Consider the following 20,795-nt stretch of genomic DNA (forward strand, 5'->3'; position numbering starts at 1 on the left):
CTCAAAGACGATATATTGCGATTTTTTTTCACATGAGGCTGTATGAGGGCTAATTTTTTGCGCCATAATCTGTTTTTTTTGTATCGGTAGCATTTTGGTATTGATCTGACTTTTTAATCTCTTAACGTTTTTTTTCTGGGATATTATAAAAATGTCTTAAAATCTTTTTTTACATTTATCATTTACCGTATGGGATACATAATGTTATATTTTAATAGGTTGTACAATTATGCACGCAGTAATACCAAATATGTTTATTTTTATTTAACTTTTTTTTATATAGGAATAGGGGGTGATTTGAACTTTTAATATGGAAGGGGTTAATATGTACCTTTTTAACTTTTATTAAAATTTTTTTTTTTTTTTTTACACTCTATTAGACTTTTAGATTCCTCATACAGATAAAGAGTTCTATTGAACTCCATTGATCTGTGTGGTCTGCGATCCATTGATGGAGCCTGGCTGGACTGGACTGAGCCACAGACACCAGGGAACAGAGGTTAACCCCTTCCGCTACCTCTAGTGGATCTCCTCCACATTTCCCTTTTAGTCGCCGCTGTCAGCTTTGACAGCGGCAATCTAAAGGGTTAATAGCCAGCCGCGGCGATCAGTGCATGCTGGCTATTAGCGGCAGGCCCCAACTACTGAGAACAGCTGAGTACAGAGCGGGCAGGAGTCGGGAGCCCGCTCGATACAGTCTGCTGAGCACTGCTATGCCTGTCAGGTGCGGCCCTGCTTGCCTGAAGCTGGGCTGAGGGCCGGAAAAACTGCCCTGTGCCCGGAACTGCATGTCCCAGGAGAAAGGAATTCCACTTCCCTGAAAAGATCAATTTGAAAATATTTTGAATCTATACAGTATCATCTAATGAAATATCGCGATACTTGACTGAATAGATTTTTTTCTTACACCCCTAAAAAAAAAAACGTTATGTCCGTTTATGGAAACATGTTTTCTTACACTTTTGAGATATGTGACCATGTTCCTACAAAAAGACTGTAGTACAAAAAAGTGTAGTAAGGAAACACCGGTTGCCAAAATATCCCTAATAACTTTTTGTGTTTGTTTTAGATCGGTATTCCCAAACCACAATATCAAGAGAGTAGAAGATCCAAACAACAATGGACAAGCTCATATTCATGTGTCTGGTGTTAAACGAAGGACTTTACCACTCCCGATCCAGATGTACTATCAGCAGCAACCAGCTTCTAATGTGGTATCGGACACAAATGCTTCAGGTTAGTGCAGCAAGTTGTGTTTTTGCTTTCGCTACTAAAGAGGGAAAGGGTTGCTTGCTTGCATGGTTTTATTTGTGAATTTTTTTTTATGACTTTTGTTGCCAGAGCATACAGCCAGCCTGCATTTTTGGGTGGTGGTGTATTTTTATAGAGCCTTGGTGTTTTATAAAACTTTTCTTTATAGCTTAAAGGGAACCTGTCACCAGTTTTATGCTGTTAAAACCACAGGCAGCATAAAATGTATGCAGGGAGTGCAAAGCCTACACACACGGGAGTTTCAGAGAAAACCATAGTTTAAAAATGTCACCAGGACACGGGAAAGTAGTCCTGGAGGCTACTCTTCTCCCTGACAGGACACTCACAGATAGGGAGAGACATGTCATTTAGGGACAAGGGGGGCAGGGAGGAGCAGTAACAGACCCGCCCTCCATGACTGCTTTCCTGGGTCCTGGCAGATTTATTTTTTTATACTATCTTTTCAGAGTAAATCATAGTGTGTTTGGATCCCATTTCCTACACCATTTTTAATGCTGCCGTGCTGACAAGTTCCCTTTAAGGAAGGGGAAAACAGTCTTCACATACATGCATTAATAATATTAGGATTAATAATAAATATCACAGTCAAGTTTCCTTTATTTAACAACCAATTATTTGTGTTCCCAGGAGTACCACAAGGAGCAGGAAATCCCTTCCAGAGAACCGTAGCAGCTAACCCAGCTACTAATCTAACTGCAACACAAATGTCGTTTCCTATTCAAGGTGTCCACAGTGTGGCTCAAACAGTTTGTCGCATGCCACAGAATCCCCACGGCCAGGCCCAACAACAACAGAATACCACAGTGACTGTAATTCAGAATAAAGCTCCAATTTCGTGTGAAGTGGTTAGAGCTGCAGTAATACAAGGTTCTGTTCAACATTCAGCAGTTCCTGTCAGTATAGCTTTGGGAGGATCAACACAAGCTTCACTAGTTCATAATCACCACAATCCAGGGCAACAGGCTTCTGTTACAGTTGTGGGTTCTCAGGCCTTGTTTCACCATCCCTCTGTCATTCAGCAGCAATCGCCTTTACACACTGTGGTACCTGGTCAGTTAACATCAGGAACTCCAGTGGCAGTCATACAACAAACTGTACCTCAAGGTCATATATTTGGCAGGGTGCAAAGTATGCCAGCAGGTACATCTGGACTTCCACAAGGTCAGCAATTACTCACCACATCATCACAAACTGTTCATGTCCCATCCCAACAATCCCCAGCTTCCAACCAGCAGAAGGATACAGTTATCATAACGCCACAACAATATGTGACCACTTCATCTTCTAACATTATGTCAGCTTGTACAACTGTACAAAGTTTCCAAGTCGCAGCAGGGCAAGTGGTTACAATAGCTGGTGTTCAAAATCCTCAGACCTCTAGAATTGGATTTCAAAACATTGCCCCAAAACCTCTTTCTTCTCAACAAGTATCCTCAACAACAGTAGTCCAACAACCATTGCAGCAGCAACCCCAGCAAAGTGTAGTAATTGTAAGCCAACCAGCTCAGCCTGGTCAAGCATACGCACCAGCCATTCACCAAATAGTTCTTACTAATCCAGCTGCTATTCAGGCTGGACAAACTGTTCAGTTAACTGGACAGACAAATATAACTCCTTCCTCTTCTCCAGTACCAACTCCAAATAACCAGCTCCCGCCTGTAATGACTTCTCCCTCTACCACTTCTGTTTCACAAGGGCCCCCTCCTACTGTTAGCCAAATGCTTTCTGTAAAAAGGCAGCAGTTGTCACCAGCACCTCACCAACAGCAGCAAGTACAAGCTCAGCAACAACCACAGGCACAACTGCAAGCTCAGCCATCCCAACAGGTTCAGCAGCAGCAGACCCAAAGTGGAGGTGTTGGACTTTCTAGTCCTGCGGAGTCCAGCCTAATCAAACAGTTGTTACTTCCCAAACGAGGACCTTCAACTCCCGGGGGAAAGCTTATTCTCCCTGCTCCACAGATACCACCTCCCAACAATGCACGAGCACCAAGCCCTCAGGTGGTGTATCAAGTAGCCAATAATCAGACACCTTCTTTTGGTGTGCAAGGACAGACTGCATCTCCACAAATACTTGTTGGGCAACAAAATGTGCAGTTAGTTCAAAGTGCAATGCAGAATCAAGCAGGTGTACAGACTGTTCCAATTTCAAATTTGCAGATTTTGCCAGGCCAATTGATATCAAACTCTCCAGCAACAATATTTCAAGGAGCCACTGGCAACCAAGTCACAATAACAGTTGTGCCAAACACGAGTTTTGCTACTGCAACTGTAAGCCAGGGAAGTACACCTCAAATTATTGCACCAATGAGTGGGACACAACCTGGAGTTGGGTTACAGGTACAAACACTTCCAGCTGCTCTTACACAACCGGGAGGGCAGTTGCCAGGATCTGCTTCTTCTCCCCCTTTTAAGGGTGATAAAATTATTTGCCAAAAGGAGGAAGAAGCAAAGGAAGCTACAGGCTTGCACGTGCATGAACGTAAAATTGAAGTAATGGAAAACCCTTCTTGTCCAAAAGGCTCTGTTAACACCAGCAATGGGGAGACTAATGAAAATGAAGTGCTAATGGGAAACCTTTTGAATGGTAAAAAGTGTGACTCCAGTCTACCTCCTTCAAACTCAGGAAAAACTCCGAATGAGGCCAGTCAAGTGGTCACTAATGGGTCATCTTTGGAACTGGGGGAAAATGGAGCTTCTTTAAAACAAAACTCAGAACAGCGGGATATACAGGATGGTAAAACGGACTTTAAAAAGCCACAGCTTAATGGGGTTTGTGATTTTGAAAAGGTGGACTGTTCTCATTTGAGCAAAAACATTCCTAATCACAAAGCTTCCAATCATGTAGGAAATGGTGAAATATCCCCAATGGAGCAACAGGACCTTCTAGATTGTTCTCAAGTTACTGCCAAAGGTGATCAAGGGGAAAAACTTTCAAATGGACCTATATTGCCCAACAGTTTGTCACATTTTGCAAGTAGTACAAATGATGTTTCAAACCTTGCAATCCAGATACAGTGTGGGAATTCAGCAGATTTACCCAATGGACCTGTAGTTTCCAGTTTGAATTCAGATGTGCCTCAGCAACGTCAGACTGTTGTAGTTTCAACCCAGTCTACGGCTTCTGTTTTATCGGGTCATCAAGTTATTGCAGTGCCCCATATAGGAACTAGGATAACTCCACCTGCATTGCCTGCAGATACACGCTCTACGAATGGCACAGCAGAATGCAAAGCTGTTAAACGACCAGTAGAGGACAATGACAGGGAATCTGTCCCAGTTATTCCCAATAAAGTGGGAGTAAGGATTGTTACAATCAGTGACCCTAATAATGCTGGCTGTAGTGCAACCATGGTCGCTGTGCCAGCAGGTGTTGATCCAAGCACTGTAGCTAAAGTAGCAATAGAAAGTGCTGGTCAGCAAAAGCAGCAGCACCCACATACTTTTGTACAGACAGTTGTTGCACAGGTAAGTCTTAACAGTATTTGGTGCTATAAAATGTTGTATAATGTGCAAACTCAAGTTTTGTCTGTAAAGTTAAGTAACATTTTTAGCATGCTGCATTAGTAGTTTCCATCAGAGGTTTTCTTTAGTAGTATTTTCAGACTGAAACCTCAGCTTATGGGTTTGTCTGAACTACGTGATGGGAGCTTTCAGCGCGCACAGTTCTAAATGCAGTGTGTAAATAGCTTAACATTGTACTTATTGTAATGTAAGATAAATGATGTAATCAACATTTTGTATCTGGCGCTGCGTTCTAATTTTTGTTCACTGTCCTAACACTGCAGTATTCTGCCCTCTGCTGGTTCAGTTTGACTAATCTAGAAAGAAAATGTTGGAAATTCTGCAATAACAATATAATATTTATTTTTAAATAATATGTGAGAAAATTAATAGGAATGATCATTGGCATTAAATAATGTAATGTTCCTAGAATTATCATAACACTGAATTTTGGTAATTAGTTACAACAGTTGGGTATCATTGTGGCAATGTTTTTCTCACACCCCTTTTATTGTTCACGCTTGTCATCAAGCTTTCCAGTATTTGTTTATGGAAAGAATATTGCTGTATTCAGCACTGTTCATGCTGTATAATACTGTAACCCTAACACCCTATTATAGGATCAGTGTCAATTTGGGCCCACTTCTTGTGGTAGTTGTCACAGTGCCATTGTTTCCTCTATAAATTGAAGTCATTATGCTAGTGTCAACAGCAACAGGATAGGGTATAAGTTTTAGATCACGAGGGGTCCCAACACGTGCCCCCCACGGCTATCCTATACAGCAGGGCGTCATGACCCCTGCCCGAAGCGGGGGGCCGCCACGCCCCCTCTATATAGTTCTATGTTATGGACCCATGACGTATCGGTACGACACAAGACGCTGGTAGTTAAGGACCCATGACGTACATGCACGTCTGTGGGAATTTCGGTCCCCGACCGGGGTGACTGCTGATATAGATCAGCAGGCACCCTGCGCAAATGCCCAATTTTTCATTTGCACAGCCCACTGTTTCAAAGATCTGTCAAATGCCAGTGGGGTGTAAATACTCAATGCACCCCTTATTAAATTCTGTGAGGGGTTTAGTTTCCAAAATGGTGTCACATGGTGGGGGGGGGGGGGGGTCCACTGTTCTGGCACCACGGGGGGCTTTGTAAATGCACATGGCCCCTGACTTCCATTCCAAGCAAATTCACTCTCCAAAAGCTCAATGGCGCTCCTTCTCTTCTGAGCATTGTAGTTCGCCAGCAGAGCACTTGATGTCCCACGTGGGGTATTTCCAAATTTTTAGGGTCATTTTCTCCTATTACCGCTTGTAAAAATGTAATATTTCATTTACACAATCAACTTTAACAAAAAGTCAAACACCTGTGAACTGTTAAGGCTCACTGTACCCCTTGTTATGTTCCTTAGGAAGCACCATAGGGGCTTCCTAAATGCGACATGCCCCCCAAAAACCATTTCAGCAAAATTTTCTTTCCAAAAGCCAAATGTGACTCCTTCTGTTCTGATCATTGTAGTGTGGCAGCAAAGCACTTGACGACAACATATGGGGTATTTCCACACTCAGAAGTGATGGGGTTACAAATTTTGGGGGGGCATTTTCTCCAATTACCCTTTGTAAAAATTTAAAATTTGGGGGGAAACTGGCATTTTAGTGAAAAAAAATATATTATTTACACATCCAACTTTACCGAAAAGTCGTCAAACACCTGTGGGGTGTTCAGGCTCACTGTACCCTTGTTACGTTACTTGAGGGGTGTAGGTTCCAAAATAGTATGCCATGTGTTTTTTTGTTTTTCTTTTGCTGTTCTGGCACCATAGGGGCTTCCTAAATGTGACATGCCCCCCAAAAACCATTTCAGAAAAACTCGCTCTCCAAAATCCCACTGTCACTCCTTCCCTTCTGAGCCCTCTAGTGCACCCACAGAACACTTGACATACACATATGAGCTATTGCCTTACTCGAGAGAAATTGGGTTACACATTTTAGGAAGATTTCTCTCCTTTTACCCCTTGTAAAAATTCAAAAACTGGGTCTACAAGAACATGCGAGTGTAAAAAAATGAAGATTTCTCTATCGGCTCCCTTGGGGGACACAGACAGTGGGTGTATCTTGCTGTCTCTAGGAGGTGTGACACTATGGTGATAAAAAAAGTCAGCTCCTCCCAGCAGGATACACCCGCCTTCAGGCTCTGAGCTAGTCAGTTTAAGCTTAGTGTCTGAAGGAGGTGGACGTGGTCTGGATTGCTCCAGACCAGGTCTTCTGATTTCCTAGTTAGGGACGTGTTCGTTTTTCATTCCTTTTCTTTTCTGTTTTCAGGTGGGGACTCAGCGACTCTGGCTCCCCGTTTCCCCATTGCGAGCAAGGGGGCACAGACATTGCGTATATGCGCTGTTAACCCCCCCCCTCTCCAACGGTCAGCGCTTCGGTGGTACCTCATGGGTCCGGGTCCCCTATTTCCCTGCTCGCCTCGCTCGCGCATAGCAGCCAGGCATGATGCAGGTAACTAAAGCTGACTGAAGACTTCACTGAAGACTCCATTAGGTAAGTTCTTCTGACTGAGGTAAGTACTTTCCCCTTTTTTCTCCATAGGTACGGACTCGCAGCCTCTAGAGACCCCCCATTTTGGCCCACCTTCAGATTTTGGGGCTAGCTTACAGGGGCTGCACTTTATTTTTGGGGGAGCAGTGGCACCTGAAGGGACTTCTTATATGGGGCGGTTCACTTATGTGTGTGAGTGCTTGGTGCGACTATGTCCACAGCGCCTTATTCCCGGCACTTCAATTATGTGTGCGTGTGTGTGAATTGGTGTTACTCGTACACAGCGCCTTATATGCGGCTGTCAGCCGCATTGCTGCTATGAGCCGGGCGCTTCAGTGCCGACTTCCTTCTTTTCTCCGGCGTTGGCCGCCCGCTCTATCCCCCAAGCGCACAAACGGCCGTCAGGTGTGCTCGGGACAAGGAGCGAGCGCCATGGCAGTTCTCTTCGGCCGGTCTGTAGCTCCGCCCACAGGGCTGGGAGCGCTCAGAGGCGCGAAGCAGCCTCCAATCAGCGCCGTGGGCACGATTTTCAGTAGGAAGGGGTCAGTTACTTAGTGCCTTGCTTCAGGCACGCCCCTCTCCCTATTGGCTGGCCTGTTTCACTCTCTCTAGCTGCACAGAGCAAGTTTTCTCACTGCAGCTGACAGGGGACACAGACTAGGGTGAGGAAGTTCCTATCTCCCTTCTTTTCCCACATTATGGGGGACATGTATCATTATTTGTGTATGGTAGAAGCATTTTACCCCTTTTCCCGAATTCTAAATTATGCGCAGAAGCGCTAAATTTATCAATCAAGTGCAATGAGCTTCATAAATTGCGGGTAAATATAGTAATCTCCTAAATCCACTCTTTGGAAAAATAGAATCGATGATTTAGAGCATCTTGCTACGTTAAGTCCAAGATGGCTTATATTTGGGCAAAAAAAACGCAGTTAATAAATCCATTTGTACTATAGATGTCACTCCAAGGTACCCTGATTCAGCCACATCTGGAGGACATGCTCTACCAAAACGTGCGCAAAAAAATTGCGCAAAAAAAGGGCTTTTGCAAAATTTTGCGCAAAAAAATACACACAAAACAGGGGTAAAATCTTTGATACATGTCCCCCTATGTCCGTACCCAGAGCTGTTCCTCCCTCTAAACAGAGACCTGGAACTTCAGTGACTTACTATCTCTGTAAGCACTGTAATACAAAGATGTCTGGCTCTGCCGAGCCCACTTGCCCTGCCTGCTCCACTGCTCCCCCTGATGCCCCTTCAGCCGCTCCACCAGCCTGGGTTTCTTCCCTGACGCAGTATATGGCTGACTTGACCCAAGTCTCCCGCTTGGTGGCTGAGGCCTCCCTGGAAGTGGTGTCCGCCTTGAAGGGGTCTTCCCTGCGCAGGACCTCTGGAAGGGCTCGCTCCTCATCTTCACATACTTCACGCTCTCACAAGCGTCCTAGGGGTGCCTCGTCTAACTCTTCCAATGAGTCTTCAGATAGACGTGAGCGTTCCCCTCGTGGGTCCCCCCCCCCCCCCCGGCATCTGGGCACAAACATCGCTCCTCCAGAGGACATTCTCGGAGTTGCCGCTCTGCCACGCCAGAGCCACGTACTTGGTCAGTCGCCCCCCTCCAGGACTGCCTCTACTCATTCTCATTCCCCTGGTGGACGAGGCTTCCGAGCCGGCATCTGACTCAGAGGACCGCCTGGACTCAGTTGCAACGGTGAACTCTTTGGTTACAGCCCTAAGAGACACTTTTCACTTAGAGGACCCAGGATCTTCGGATGTCAATCCAGGAGTATCCTTTCATCGTGGTAAGCCAGCACCTCAGAAGTTCAGCTCTCACGACGACATTCTGGAAACCGCATGGAAACATCCAGACAAGAGTTTACCGGGAATCAAGACAATTCAAGAACGTTATCCATTTGACAAGGTCTTTGTCACTAAGGTGGTTTCCCCTCCCTCAGTGGATCCACCAATTTCCCGGATCAATAAGGCGACTACACTGCCTCTGGCAGATGCTGCTGTCCTTAGCAAAGTTTGCCACTGAAGCTGCTGGCTCTTCTCTTCTTCCCATCTTCGCCTCGACATGGGTGTCCAAGGGCCTGTCGGAGTGTTGCCAAAAGCTCCGTCAGGATATCTTAGCGGGATCCCCCCTGGAGGATCTATCTGCTTTGGCTCTCCAATGCTCTAAAGCTGGGGATTTTCTGTGCGCAGCTTCCATGCAGGCAGCCCGTTGTTCTGCCTATGCTGTGGGTCACCTAGTGGCTCTCTGCCGCTCTATGTGGCTTAGAGCTTGGAATGCGAATGCCTCTGCCAAAAGATCTCACTGAGCTTCCCTTTATGGGTGACCGTCTTTTTGGTAAACGCCTTGATGAGATTATCCCCGAGGCAACGGGAGGTAAGAGTTCCTTGTTACCTCAAAATAAGGCTCGCCCTACTTCCCAAAGGAAGTCCTTTTCCTTTCGGACCTCCGGCTCCAACAAGGGGTCCGGGCAAGCGCCCTTGCAGGACAAGAAGGCTCCTTCGTTCCGGGCTCGCCCGTCTTGGAAGTCGGACTCCAACCGGTCTGCCCGTTTTGCGCCCAAATCAGGCAACCGCAAACCCACTTCTGCATGAAGTGAGGCCCCCCACCTGCGGTTTCTTCTCGGGTGGGAGGTCGTCTCTTGCCTTTTCGAGACATTTGGACCTCTCACATTCAAGACTCTTGGGTCAGGGACGTGGTGTTCAACGGTTACCTGATCGAATTTGCATCCCTTCCGAGGGATCGCTTTTTTCGCTCCCGGGCCCCCCAGTCCCCTTCTCCTGGTGAAGCAGTTTCGAGCGGCTATCCAGTCTCTGCTTCTCCAGGGGGTTATTGTTCCTGTTCCTCCAGGGGAACGGTTTTGGGGTTTCTATTCAAATCTTTTTGTGGTCCCCAAGGAGGAAGGTTTTGTGCGTTTAATTTTGGACCTCAAGCGTCTCAACCATCATCTTCTCATCCGCCACTTCCGAATGGAATCTCTCCGTTCGGTGGTGGCGTCCCTGGAACAAGGGGAGTTCCTTTCATTGGTGGACATCAAGGATGCCTACCTCCATGTGCCAATATTTCCGGGCCATCATCGGTACCTCCGCTTTGCGGTCCCAGAGGGGCACTTTCAATTTGTAGCCCTCCCCTTCGGTCTAGCCATGGCTCCTCGGGTCTTTACAAAGGTCCTTGCGCTGGTGATGGGCCTGTTACGCTCGAGGGGAATCTCGGTGATAGCCTATCTGGACGACCTTCTCATCAAGGCTCCAACCAGGGCCCAGACTCTGGAGAATCTGGATGTCACTCTCCACACTCTGACTCGCTTTGGGTGGATGGTCAGCCAGGACAAGTCAGTCCTCCGTCCTACCCAGTCTCTAACCTTTCTGGGACTTCACTTCGACACGGCCTCTGCCCGAATTCGTCTTCCGTCGGACAAACGTCTGGCACTCCGGTCGGGGGTCCGCTCCCTTCGGACCCAGGTATCAGTCTCCATCCGCACTTGTATGGAAGTCCTGGGTCGGATGGTGGCCGTACCTTTTGCCCAGTTTCATTACCGCCCCCTTCAACTGGCGATTCTCTCCCGATGGAACAGGTCTCCTGTCCCTCGATCGTCAGATTGTTCTCCTCGCAGGGTCCATCAGTCTCTGCTCTGGTGGCTCCGCTCCCCCCTTCTTCTCCTAGGGCGGTCGTTTCTTCCCCTTCACTGGCAGGTTGTTCCAACGGATGCCAGCCTGTCGGGCTGGGGCGGCGTGTTCAGGGATTGGACGCTTCAGGGACTCTGGTCTCCCCAGGAGACCCTTCTTCCGATACACATATTGGAATTACGGGCGATTCTTCTTTGTCTTCTTCATTCGGAGTCCCATCTTCAGTCCCGTCCTGTCCGCATTCAGTCTGACTAGGCCACATCAGTGGCGTACATAAATCGTCAGGGCGGCACTCGGAGCTCGGCAGCCATGGCCGAGGTGACCAAGATTCTCTCCTGGGCGGAGAGCAAGGTTCCGGCCATTTCGGCGATTCACATCCCGGGGGTGCTCAACTGGGAAGTGGACTTCCTCAGTCGGTGTGATTACTTGGGCGGGGTTTGCCCTTCCCTATCTGTTCCCTCCTCTTCTGCTTCTTCCCAGGGTGCTGAGGAAGCTCAAGGCAGAGGGTGTCCCCGCCATTCTGGTAGCTCCAGATTGGCCCGAAGGTCGTGGTACGCCGACGTAGTCAGGCTCCTGGACGACACTCCACTGCGCCTTCCGCTCCATCCGGACCTGCTCTCTCAGGGTCCTCTTTGCCACCCCAATTTACATTCGCTGCATTTGACGGCGTAGCAGTTGAGACCGCGGTTTTGAGGGCCCGCGGGTTCTCTTCCCAAGTCATTCGCACCATGCTCAAGGCTCGTAAGCCCTCCTCTGCAAGGATTTACCACCATACTTGGAGGTCTTATTTTCGTTGGTGTGAAGCACAGGACTTCTCCCCCCTTCTCTGTTCCCCGTCTTCTCTCCTTTTTGCAGTCGGGGTTGGAACTGGGGTTGTCTCTCGGTTCCCTTAAGGGTCAGGTTTCGGCCCTTATTGTTCTTTTCCAGCGGCCCCCGGCTTCTAATCCTCATGTCCGGACCTTCCTGCAAGGAGTGGCGCACACTGTTCCTCCTTATCGGTCTCCCTCTCCTCCTTGGGACTTGAATTTGGTTCTGAGTGCCCTCCAGGGTGCACCCTTTGAGCTCCGTAGATAGGTGTCTCTCCACCTCCTTTCTTGGAAAGTGGAGTTTCTGGTGGCTATCGCCTCCATCCGGAGGGTGTCTGAATTGGCAGCCCTTTCCTGCCGTTCTCCGTTTCTGGTGATCCACCAGGACAAGGTTGTTTTCCGGCCAGACCCTTCCTTTTTACCTAAGGTGGTCTCGGCCTTTCATCTCAATGAGGATATTGTCCTCCCGTCCTTTTGCCCGGCTCCTTCTCATCCTAGGGAACGCTTACTGCACAAGCTGGACGTGGTTCAGGCTGTTCGGTCTTATCTCTCCATCACTTCTTCGTTTTGTCAGTGTGATTCCTTTTTCTTCCTTATGGAAGGTCGTCGCAAGGGACAACCTGCTTCCAAGGCCACCATTTCTAGGTGGATTTGGTCTGCCATTTCGGAAGCCTATCGCTGTAAGGGGAAGATTCCTCCTTTCAGGGTTGTGGCTCATTCCACAGGTTCTGTTGGGGTTTCCTGGGCTCTCCAGAATAGAGCCTCGGCCTCACATATTTGCAAGGCGGCTACCTGGTCGTCTTTGGACTCTTTCTCGAGGTTCTACCGGGTTCATGCTTTCGCATCGGCTGATGCTACCCTGGGGCGTAAGGTGTTGCAGGCGGCAGTGGATCAGCCGTCTGCCTGATTACTTATCTGCCCACCCAAGGGACGGCTTTGGTACGTCCCACTGTCTGTGTCCCCCAATGGAGCCTATAGAGAAAAGGCGATTTTTTTCACACTTACCGTAAAATCTTTCTCGAAGGATCCATTGGGGGACACAGCTCCAGCCCTTTTTGGGGTTTTTCCTTGGTTCTCTGTCCGAGGGTGTGTTCAGTTAGGTGTTTTTCCTTGACCTATTGGTCTCCTATTTCTGTGGAACTTAAACTGACTAGCTCAGAGCCTGAAGGCGGGTGTATCCTGCTGGGAGGAGCTGACTTTTTTTTATCACCATAGTGTCACACCTCCTAGAGACAGCAGCATAACCCATGGTCTGTGTCCCCCAATGGATCCTTCGAGAGAGAAATTTTACGGTAAATGTTAAAAAATCTCCTTTTTGAATTTTCTCCTTCAATTTGCTGCTATTCCTGTGAATCACCTAAAGGGTTAACAAACCTTTTGAATGCTTTGAGGGGTGCAGTTTTTCTAATGGGGTAATTTATGGGGTATTTCCAATAAGAAGGCCCTTCAAATCCACATCACAGCTGAACTGGTCCCTAAAAAATTTCGATTTAGAACATTTTTAGAAAAATTGAAAAATTGCTGCTGAACTTTGAAGCCCCCTGATGTCTACCAAAAGTAAAAACATGTCAACTTTATGATGCCATAGAGTAGACATATTGTATATGTGAATCAATATATAATTTATTTGGAATATTCATTTTCCTTATAAGCAGAGAGCTTCAAAGTAAAAAAAAAATATGATAAAATTTTGATTTTTTTTCATCACATTTTTTAATTTTTCACCAATAAATGATGCAAGTATGGACAAAATTGTACCACTAACATAAAGTAGAATATGTCAACAATCTCGGAATCAGAATGAGAGGTAAAAGCATCCCAGAGTTATTAATGCTTAAAATTAATTAATGCTTAAAAGTGCAAAAAATGGCCAGGTTAAGGATCGGGGATGCAGGGCGTATGCATACACCCTGCGTCCACAAGAGGATAAAAAAGACGCAGTTAATAAATCTTGTCCACTGCATATTCAAGAATGAAGAACTACATGTCAGTCACTTTTGCAAAAGTTGTCTATTTTAAAATTGCGACTAAAATTTCAGCCAATAAAATGTCAAAAGCAATGATAAATGTCCCCCATAGTGTGCAATGAAATTATGTAGGGTGCATTAAGTTGCTGGAGCTCTGAAATAATTTTGATCAGCAGTTTAACAGGGGTGCCATGTAATATATCTCTGGAAGATCTCTTTCTAGGGGAATATATTTGCCTACTGCAGGTTGTTAAAGTCCATTGATTTCGATGGGGGCCATATAATTTGTTTATTTAACAGAAGTGCTCTTTCTGTCTGTGGCAACAAGAAAGCATTTCTATTGTGCCAAAGCAGTAAAACATACATTTATTGCTGTAATTGTACTAATACAGCTATAACATTTTTACTGCATAGTAATGGTGTAACTTAAAAACCAAAAGGAAATATTACCCCACCAAAAAAGAACTAAGTTATATGAACTCCAAGATGTTATTAAACAGTACAACTTGCCTTGCCGAAAACAAGCCCTAATGGTTGTGCTGAGGGGAAAATAATGTAACAGCTCTTGGAATATGATGAAAATAATCCTCTGTCATTAACCCATTAAGGACACAGCGCATTTTGGCCTTACGGACACGGACAAATTCGTTTTTGCATTTTAGTTTTTTTTTTTTCCTCCTTGCCTTCTAAGAGGCATAACTTTTTTTTTTTCCATCCACAGAACCATATGAGGGCTTGTTTTTTGCGTGACCATTTGCCCTTTTGTAATTACACTTTTCATTTTACCATAAAATGTATGGTGCAACAAAAAAAATTGGGGGGAATTGATAAGAAAACCACACATTTGCTAATTTTGGAGGGTTTAGTTTTTACACCGTGCACTTTATGGTAAAACGGACATTATTTTCTCAGTTGGTCAATACAATTAAAATGATACCCATGGTTACATGCTTTTCTATTGTGCTTTTGTAAAAAAAAAAAACTCAAACTTTAACTTTTATCTGGGATGTGATGTGACTAAAAGCAGCAGCTTATGACTTTTTTCACGTTTACACCGTTCGCCGTATGGGACCATTAACATTTTATTTTACTGCGTGCGTTGATATCAAACAGCATCTTTTTTTATTTTAATTGTTTTTTACATCTCATTTGGTAAAATGGGAAAATAGGGGAATTAAATTTTTTTTATTGGGGGAGGGGCTTATTTATTTAACTTTTTTTTTTTTTCCTCACAGGGAGCTATTTATTGCAATCTTTAGATGGAAAATACTGAACGGTATGCATATGCATACAGTCATGGCCGTAAATGTTGGCACCCCTGAAATTTTTCTAGAAAATGAAATATTTCTCACAGAAAAGGATTGCAGTAACACCTGTTTTGCTATACACATAAACACGTTTAATCCCTTTTGTGTGTATTGGAACTAAACCAAAAAGTGAGGGGGGGGGGGGGGGGGGAAGCAAATTGGACATAATGTCACACCAAACTCCAAAAATGGTCTGGACAAAATTATTGGCACCTTTTAACTTAATATTTGGTTGCACACCCTTTGGAATAAATAACTGAAATCAGTCACTTCCTATATCCATCAATGAGCTTCTTACACCTCTCAGCCGGAATGTGGGACCACTCTTCCTTTGTAAACTGCTCCAGGTCTCTCTTATTGGAAGGGCGCCTTTTCCTAACAGCAATTTTAAGATCTCTCCACAGTTGTTCAATGGGATTTAGATCTGGACTCATTGCTGGCCACTTCAGAACTCTCCAGTACTTTGTGTGGTACACACAGACACACAATGCAAAGACTAAGTGAACTTCTCTCCTTTTTATCTGCTTTCAGGTGTGATTTTTATATTGCCCACACCTGTTACTTGCCCCAGGTGAGTTTAAAGGAGCATCACATGCTTGAAACAATCTTTACACAATTTTGAAAGGGTTCCAATAGTTTTGCCCAGCCCATTTTTGGAGTTTGATGTGATATTATGTCCAATTTACTTTTTTTCCTCCCTTTTTGGTTTAGTTCCAATATACATAATGGGAAGAAATATGTGTATAGCAAAACATGTTACTCACTGCAATCCTTTTCTGTGAGAAATACTTCATTCTCTTGAAAAATGTCAGGGGTGCCAACATTTACGGCCATGACTGTAGCCCTGATCACTGTTATCTGCGAGCTACTTCTCTGGTTTGCTAGAAGACAGCCAGAGAAGAAGAGAGCAGGAGACAGCTAGAGCAGGTGAGAGGAGTTCCGCCGGCCATCTTAACACATCGGAGCAGTCGCGATTGCTCTGCGAATGGTCAGATGTGTGTCTGAACACCACCACAATACTTCAGATGCTGTGATCAGTATTGATCACTGCTGTGCGCGAAGTCTCAGGACACCACAGCGTACATGTATGCCACGTGTCCTCTAGGGGTTAAAGGGAACTTATCATTTTCATGCTGCCTAAACCACAAGTCATTATGTGGTCCCTGATGGCTCCTCTCTTTCCTGCAGGCCTTGATTAATAGATCTATCCTTCTACTCAAACTGGGAGAGATTTTTCTATCAAGGCCGGTGGGATGGGGAGAAGACTGAGGACCACCCTGATAATTTTAGGCAGCATGAAAGTGATGACAGGTTCCCTTTTTAATGCCAAGACCGTAATGGACATGCTTAGGAAGGGTCTGCGCTTGTCTTGGGGCTAAATGGCTATGTTGTGAGATTACCATAACACTGTGGCTAGCTTTTTGGGAACTTTTATTTCCTGTTTCCCCCCACGTCTCCACGACAGCACCCATGAGATTATCTCCTCCTCCTGAATGGGACAGGAAAATACACTGAGAGGTTAAATTCCCCACACCTTCCTGTCCACACCAGTGTTTTTTCCTGTCCCTGTCAGGGAAGGAGCTGAGAGGTGCAGGGGGGGTTTCTTACTCTCCTGCATGAAGAAATTAAGGTCCTTGCGGACTTGGGGTGTGAGCATAGCACACCCCCTGTCTTTTTCTCCCCGTGGTCTGGTCCTCTCTGTAGGTCCGCTACGGGAGCATGGAGGCGAAGGGATACCGTGGGAGTACCGTATAGTGTACGTGTCTCTGTACGGTCTCCTTCAGCGGTCTCTGCCTTCAGCGAGGAGTTCTCTCCTCGCGGGAGTGCTTCTAGTTTATTTTCTTCCGGCCGGGGATGCTCGCATCAGACGTCATTTCCAGCCGCGCTCGGGCAGGGAATTTGAATCTGGAGACTGGCTCCCTGATGGAAGCTGCTCTAACTGATTCCGGCGTTGGAAAATACAAGGCTGCATCATGAGCTCACCTGCAAAAGTTCCAGATCCTCCAGTGATCCCAGGATCCGTGAGTACTGAGGGCCTATGGGTTCGCCCTGGCCTATCTTCATTGCATGGGGTTTTATCCTTCTCTTCCTTGTATTTGCAGGGAGACAAGGATTCTGCAGGTTCTTTGGTTAAATCGAAAAAATCTAAACCTAAGAAATGTGTTATTTGCTTTAAGGAGTTTCCTGAATCTGCTTCTAAACCTCTGTGTAAATCATGTATTGCATCAGTAGTAAAAGATGACTCTCCAACTCTCATGCAAGAAATTAAATCCATGATTCGTTCAGAGATACACTCTGCATTGGCCTCTTTTACACCTGTTACCCCTGTGGCATCTACTACTTCGGTTAATGCCTCAGCTGTAAAAAAAAAAAAAAAAGACTAAAATGGTGTCTCTTTCGGATTCTGAAGAAAGTGTATCTCCAGAATTGGAAGGAGGAGAATTTGTGGATAATCCTCATGAAGAGGAAGATTCCTCTTTGAAAAAATTCTTGTTTAATTCTGATTATATAGAATCCTTAATTAAGTCTGTCCATACTACCTTGAATTTAGAGGAAGTTCAGGAGACTAAGTCTATCCAGGATGACCTTTTTGTAGGCCTAGGAGACAGGAAACCCTGTACTTTCCCTGTTCATACAAATTTGCATAAAATTATTAAAGATGAATGGGCTAAGCCAGAAAAGAATGCCTTTATTCCTAGCGGGTCTAAAAAAGCATTATCCCTATGATGTTACAGACTCTACTACCTGGGACACGATACCATTAGTAGATATCCCAGTTGCTAAAGTTGCAAAATATACCTCTCTACCTTTCGAGGATGCTACACAACTTAAAGATCCAATGGATAGAAAGGCAGAGAGTTTCCTTAAAAGGTCCTGGGAGGCTGCTTCCTCACTGTTAAGGCCTAGTATAGCCCCTACCTGTGTAGCCAGGACTTTAGGAGTTTGGTTATACCAGTTGGAATACCACCTCCAGTCTGATACCCCTAAGGAACAGATTTTGGAATCCTTACCTCTGCTTAAGATGGCATCTAATTTTTTTATCGGATGCCTCTGCAGAATCTGTAAAACTTGCTTCTCGTACTGCGGTTTTGTCCAATACCACTAGGCGTGTACTGTGGTTAAAATCTTGGTCGGGAGACATGACTTCAAAAAGTAAACTCTGCTCCCTTCCTTTTCATGGAAAATTTTTGTTTGGTCCAGAGTTGGATTCTATTCTGGAAAAAGCAGCAGACAATAAAAAAGGATTGCCCTTAGATAAGGTCCAACCTAAAAAGTCTCCTTTTCGTCTTTTTTCCCAATCAGACCATTCCTTCAGAGGAGGTAAAGGGAAAACAGGACGTTGTTCTTACAGGAAGGGCAGTATGGGTAGAAATGTCTTTACTAACCCCGGTCAGTCCTCTTCCAACCCTAAGCAATGATGCCAGACCAGTGGGGGCAAGGCTCTCCCATTTTGCCCTGGTTTGGGAGTCACTAATTCCCAATCCCTGGATAGTAGAGATAATATCTCAGGGCCTCCGGATCGAGTTGTCATCACCTCCCCCTCCAAGGTATGTTGTTACTCAGCAGAGTCCAAAAAAACAAATTGGTTCTCAAGGGTGTTCGGGACCTTCTCTCCCTGGGTGCTATCCAGGAGGTTTCTCTCCTTTAGAGGGGCCTGGGTCATTATTCTTCCCTGTTTTTTGGTTTCCAAACCAAACGGGAAGTTCCGTACAATTATAAACCTGAAACCCCTGAACAAATTTGTGGTTTACAAAAAATTCAAGATGGAAACTGTGAAGTCTGCAGTTCAGTTAATAAAGGAGGGGGCGGTGATGGCGTCTATCGATCTTCGCGATGCATATTACCACATTCCCATCCATTCAGATTCCCAAAAATATTTGAGATTTGCCATCCAGTGGGGGTCCGGGATCCGCCACTTTCAGTTTCTGTCTCCCATTCGGCCTGTCATCTGCACCTCGAATTTTCACCAAAGTCTTAGCAGAGGTGGTTGCCCTTCTCAGGAAGGAGTCTATTCTAATTATCCCTTATCTAGATGACTTACTGATAGTGGCGGACTCAGTTCCTCAACTGGAACTTCATTTACAGAGAGCTATACTTGTTCTCCAGAAGTTGGGTTGGATCCTAAATCTAGACAAATCAGATCTTATTCCCAGTCAGAGGAAAAATTTCCTAGGTACCCTTTTGGATTTAAGGATCCAGACCTCCTTTCTTCCGGATTCCAAAAGGGTATTACTGCAGGCATTAGTCTCCAGGGTTCTAAGCCTCCATTCCTGTACAATCAGGTCAGCAATGTCCACTCTGGGTCATATGACATCATGCATTCAATCAGTAGCTTGGGCTCAGTTTCACTCCAGGCCTCTACAAAAGTGGATCCTAACCATTTGGGACAAGTCTCAGAAAGCTTTAGACAGAAGAGTGATAATTCCCACTCAAATAAAAACCCATCTAAGATAATGGACGTTCAAGAAGAATTTAAAGAAGGGAGTAAGTTGGTTTCAGTCAAACCAGTTACTCATAACAACGGATCTCAGTGCAGGAGGATGGCGTGCTCACTCTGAGTCTCGAGTAGTCCAAGGGAAATGGGATCCTCAGACAGCAAGAAAATCGTCCAACTTCAGAGTTACTGGCGATATGGATGACACTCCAAGAGTTAAAGGAGATCTTCAAAAATTGCCATATCCTCATTTACTCGGACAACATGACTGCATTGGCCTTTATAAGGAGTCAGGGAGGTCCAAGGTACACAGCTCTCCAGTCAATTTTGCTTCAAATATTTTCTTGGGCAGAAAACAAGGTGCTTTCTATCTCAGCAGTCCATCTCAAAGGGGTCTGGAACTTGGAGGCAGACTTCCTGAGCAGACACATATTAGACCCAGGGGAATGGTCTCTAGCTCCGTGGGCATTCAGGATGATTACGGAGAGATGGGGGGTTCCTCAAATAGATCTGTTTGCAACCAAGAGAAATCACAAGGTGGATCTATTCTATTCCCTAAATCCAAGGGACTCTCCGCTAGCAGTAGATGCATTAGCTCAGAATTGGACATTCAGTATGGAATACGCATTTCCTCCCCTGCCGCTAATATCTCGGGTCCTTCAGAAGCTAATGAACTATCATTGCATTCTAATCCTAGTAGCTCCATACTGGCAAAGAGGAGCTGGTTCTCTCCATTAAATATTCTGGCTGTAGAGGATCCCATCTGCCTTCCTCCTCAAAAGGATCTGCTGTCCCAGGGACAATCCTTTCATTGTCTGATCAAAAACCTCAGCTTGACAGCATGGAAATTGAAAAGTCCATTCTGCTGAAGGAAGGTTTCTCTGAAAAGGTAGTAAATACCCTTCTATCTAGCCGTAAGGATACTACCTCTAGAATCTATACTAAAACCTGGAAGAAATGTATCTCTTGGTGTGGGGATTCTTTTTCTATCAACACTCCGGTGATTACTAAAATTCTAGACTTTCTTCAGCAGGGATTTGATTTAGGTCTTTCCCCTAGTACCCTCAAAGTACAGGTTTCTTCTCTCAGTGCTCTCTATCATGTAAAATTGGCTGATAACATGTGGATTTCAATGTTTATTAAAGCGTCCAGCAGACTCAGACCTAAGACTTTAAATATCTGTCCTCAGTTGAATTTAAATACAGTTCTAGCAGCTCTTCTTTTGGATCCCTTTGAGCCTCTGGATTCTATTTCTGAAAAATCTTTGACTCTCAAAACTATATTTTTAATCGCCATCCCTACAGCTAGGAGAGTAGGTGAAATTCA

The 20,795-nt window shown here is 45.3% G+C and overlaps 1 protein-coding gene across 1 annotated transcript in view; it reads left to right on the top strand.

The window, feature by feature from the left end:
* Positions 1–20,795, top strand: part of ARID2 (AT-rich interaction domain 2) — a 121,643-nt gene that overhangs the window by 74,835 nt on the left and 26,013 nt on the right. Inside the window, exons 14-15 of the mRNA XM_056573981.1 lie at positions 1,070–1,236; positions 1,900–4,739. Coding sequence (XP_056429956.1) covers positions 1,070–1,236; positions 1,900–4,739 — 3,007 coding nt within the window. The remainder of the gene's footprint in view (positions 1–1,069; positions 1,237–1,899; positions 4,740–20,795) is intronic.

The sequence above is a fragment of the Hyla sarda genome, chromosome 4, assembly GCF_029499605.1.
Source record: "Hyla sarda isolate aHylSar1 chromosome 4, aHylSar1.hap1, whole genome shotgun sequence".
NCBI lineage: Eukaryota > Metazoa > Chordata > Amphibia > Anura > Hylidae > Hyla > Hyla sarda.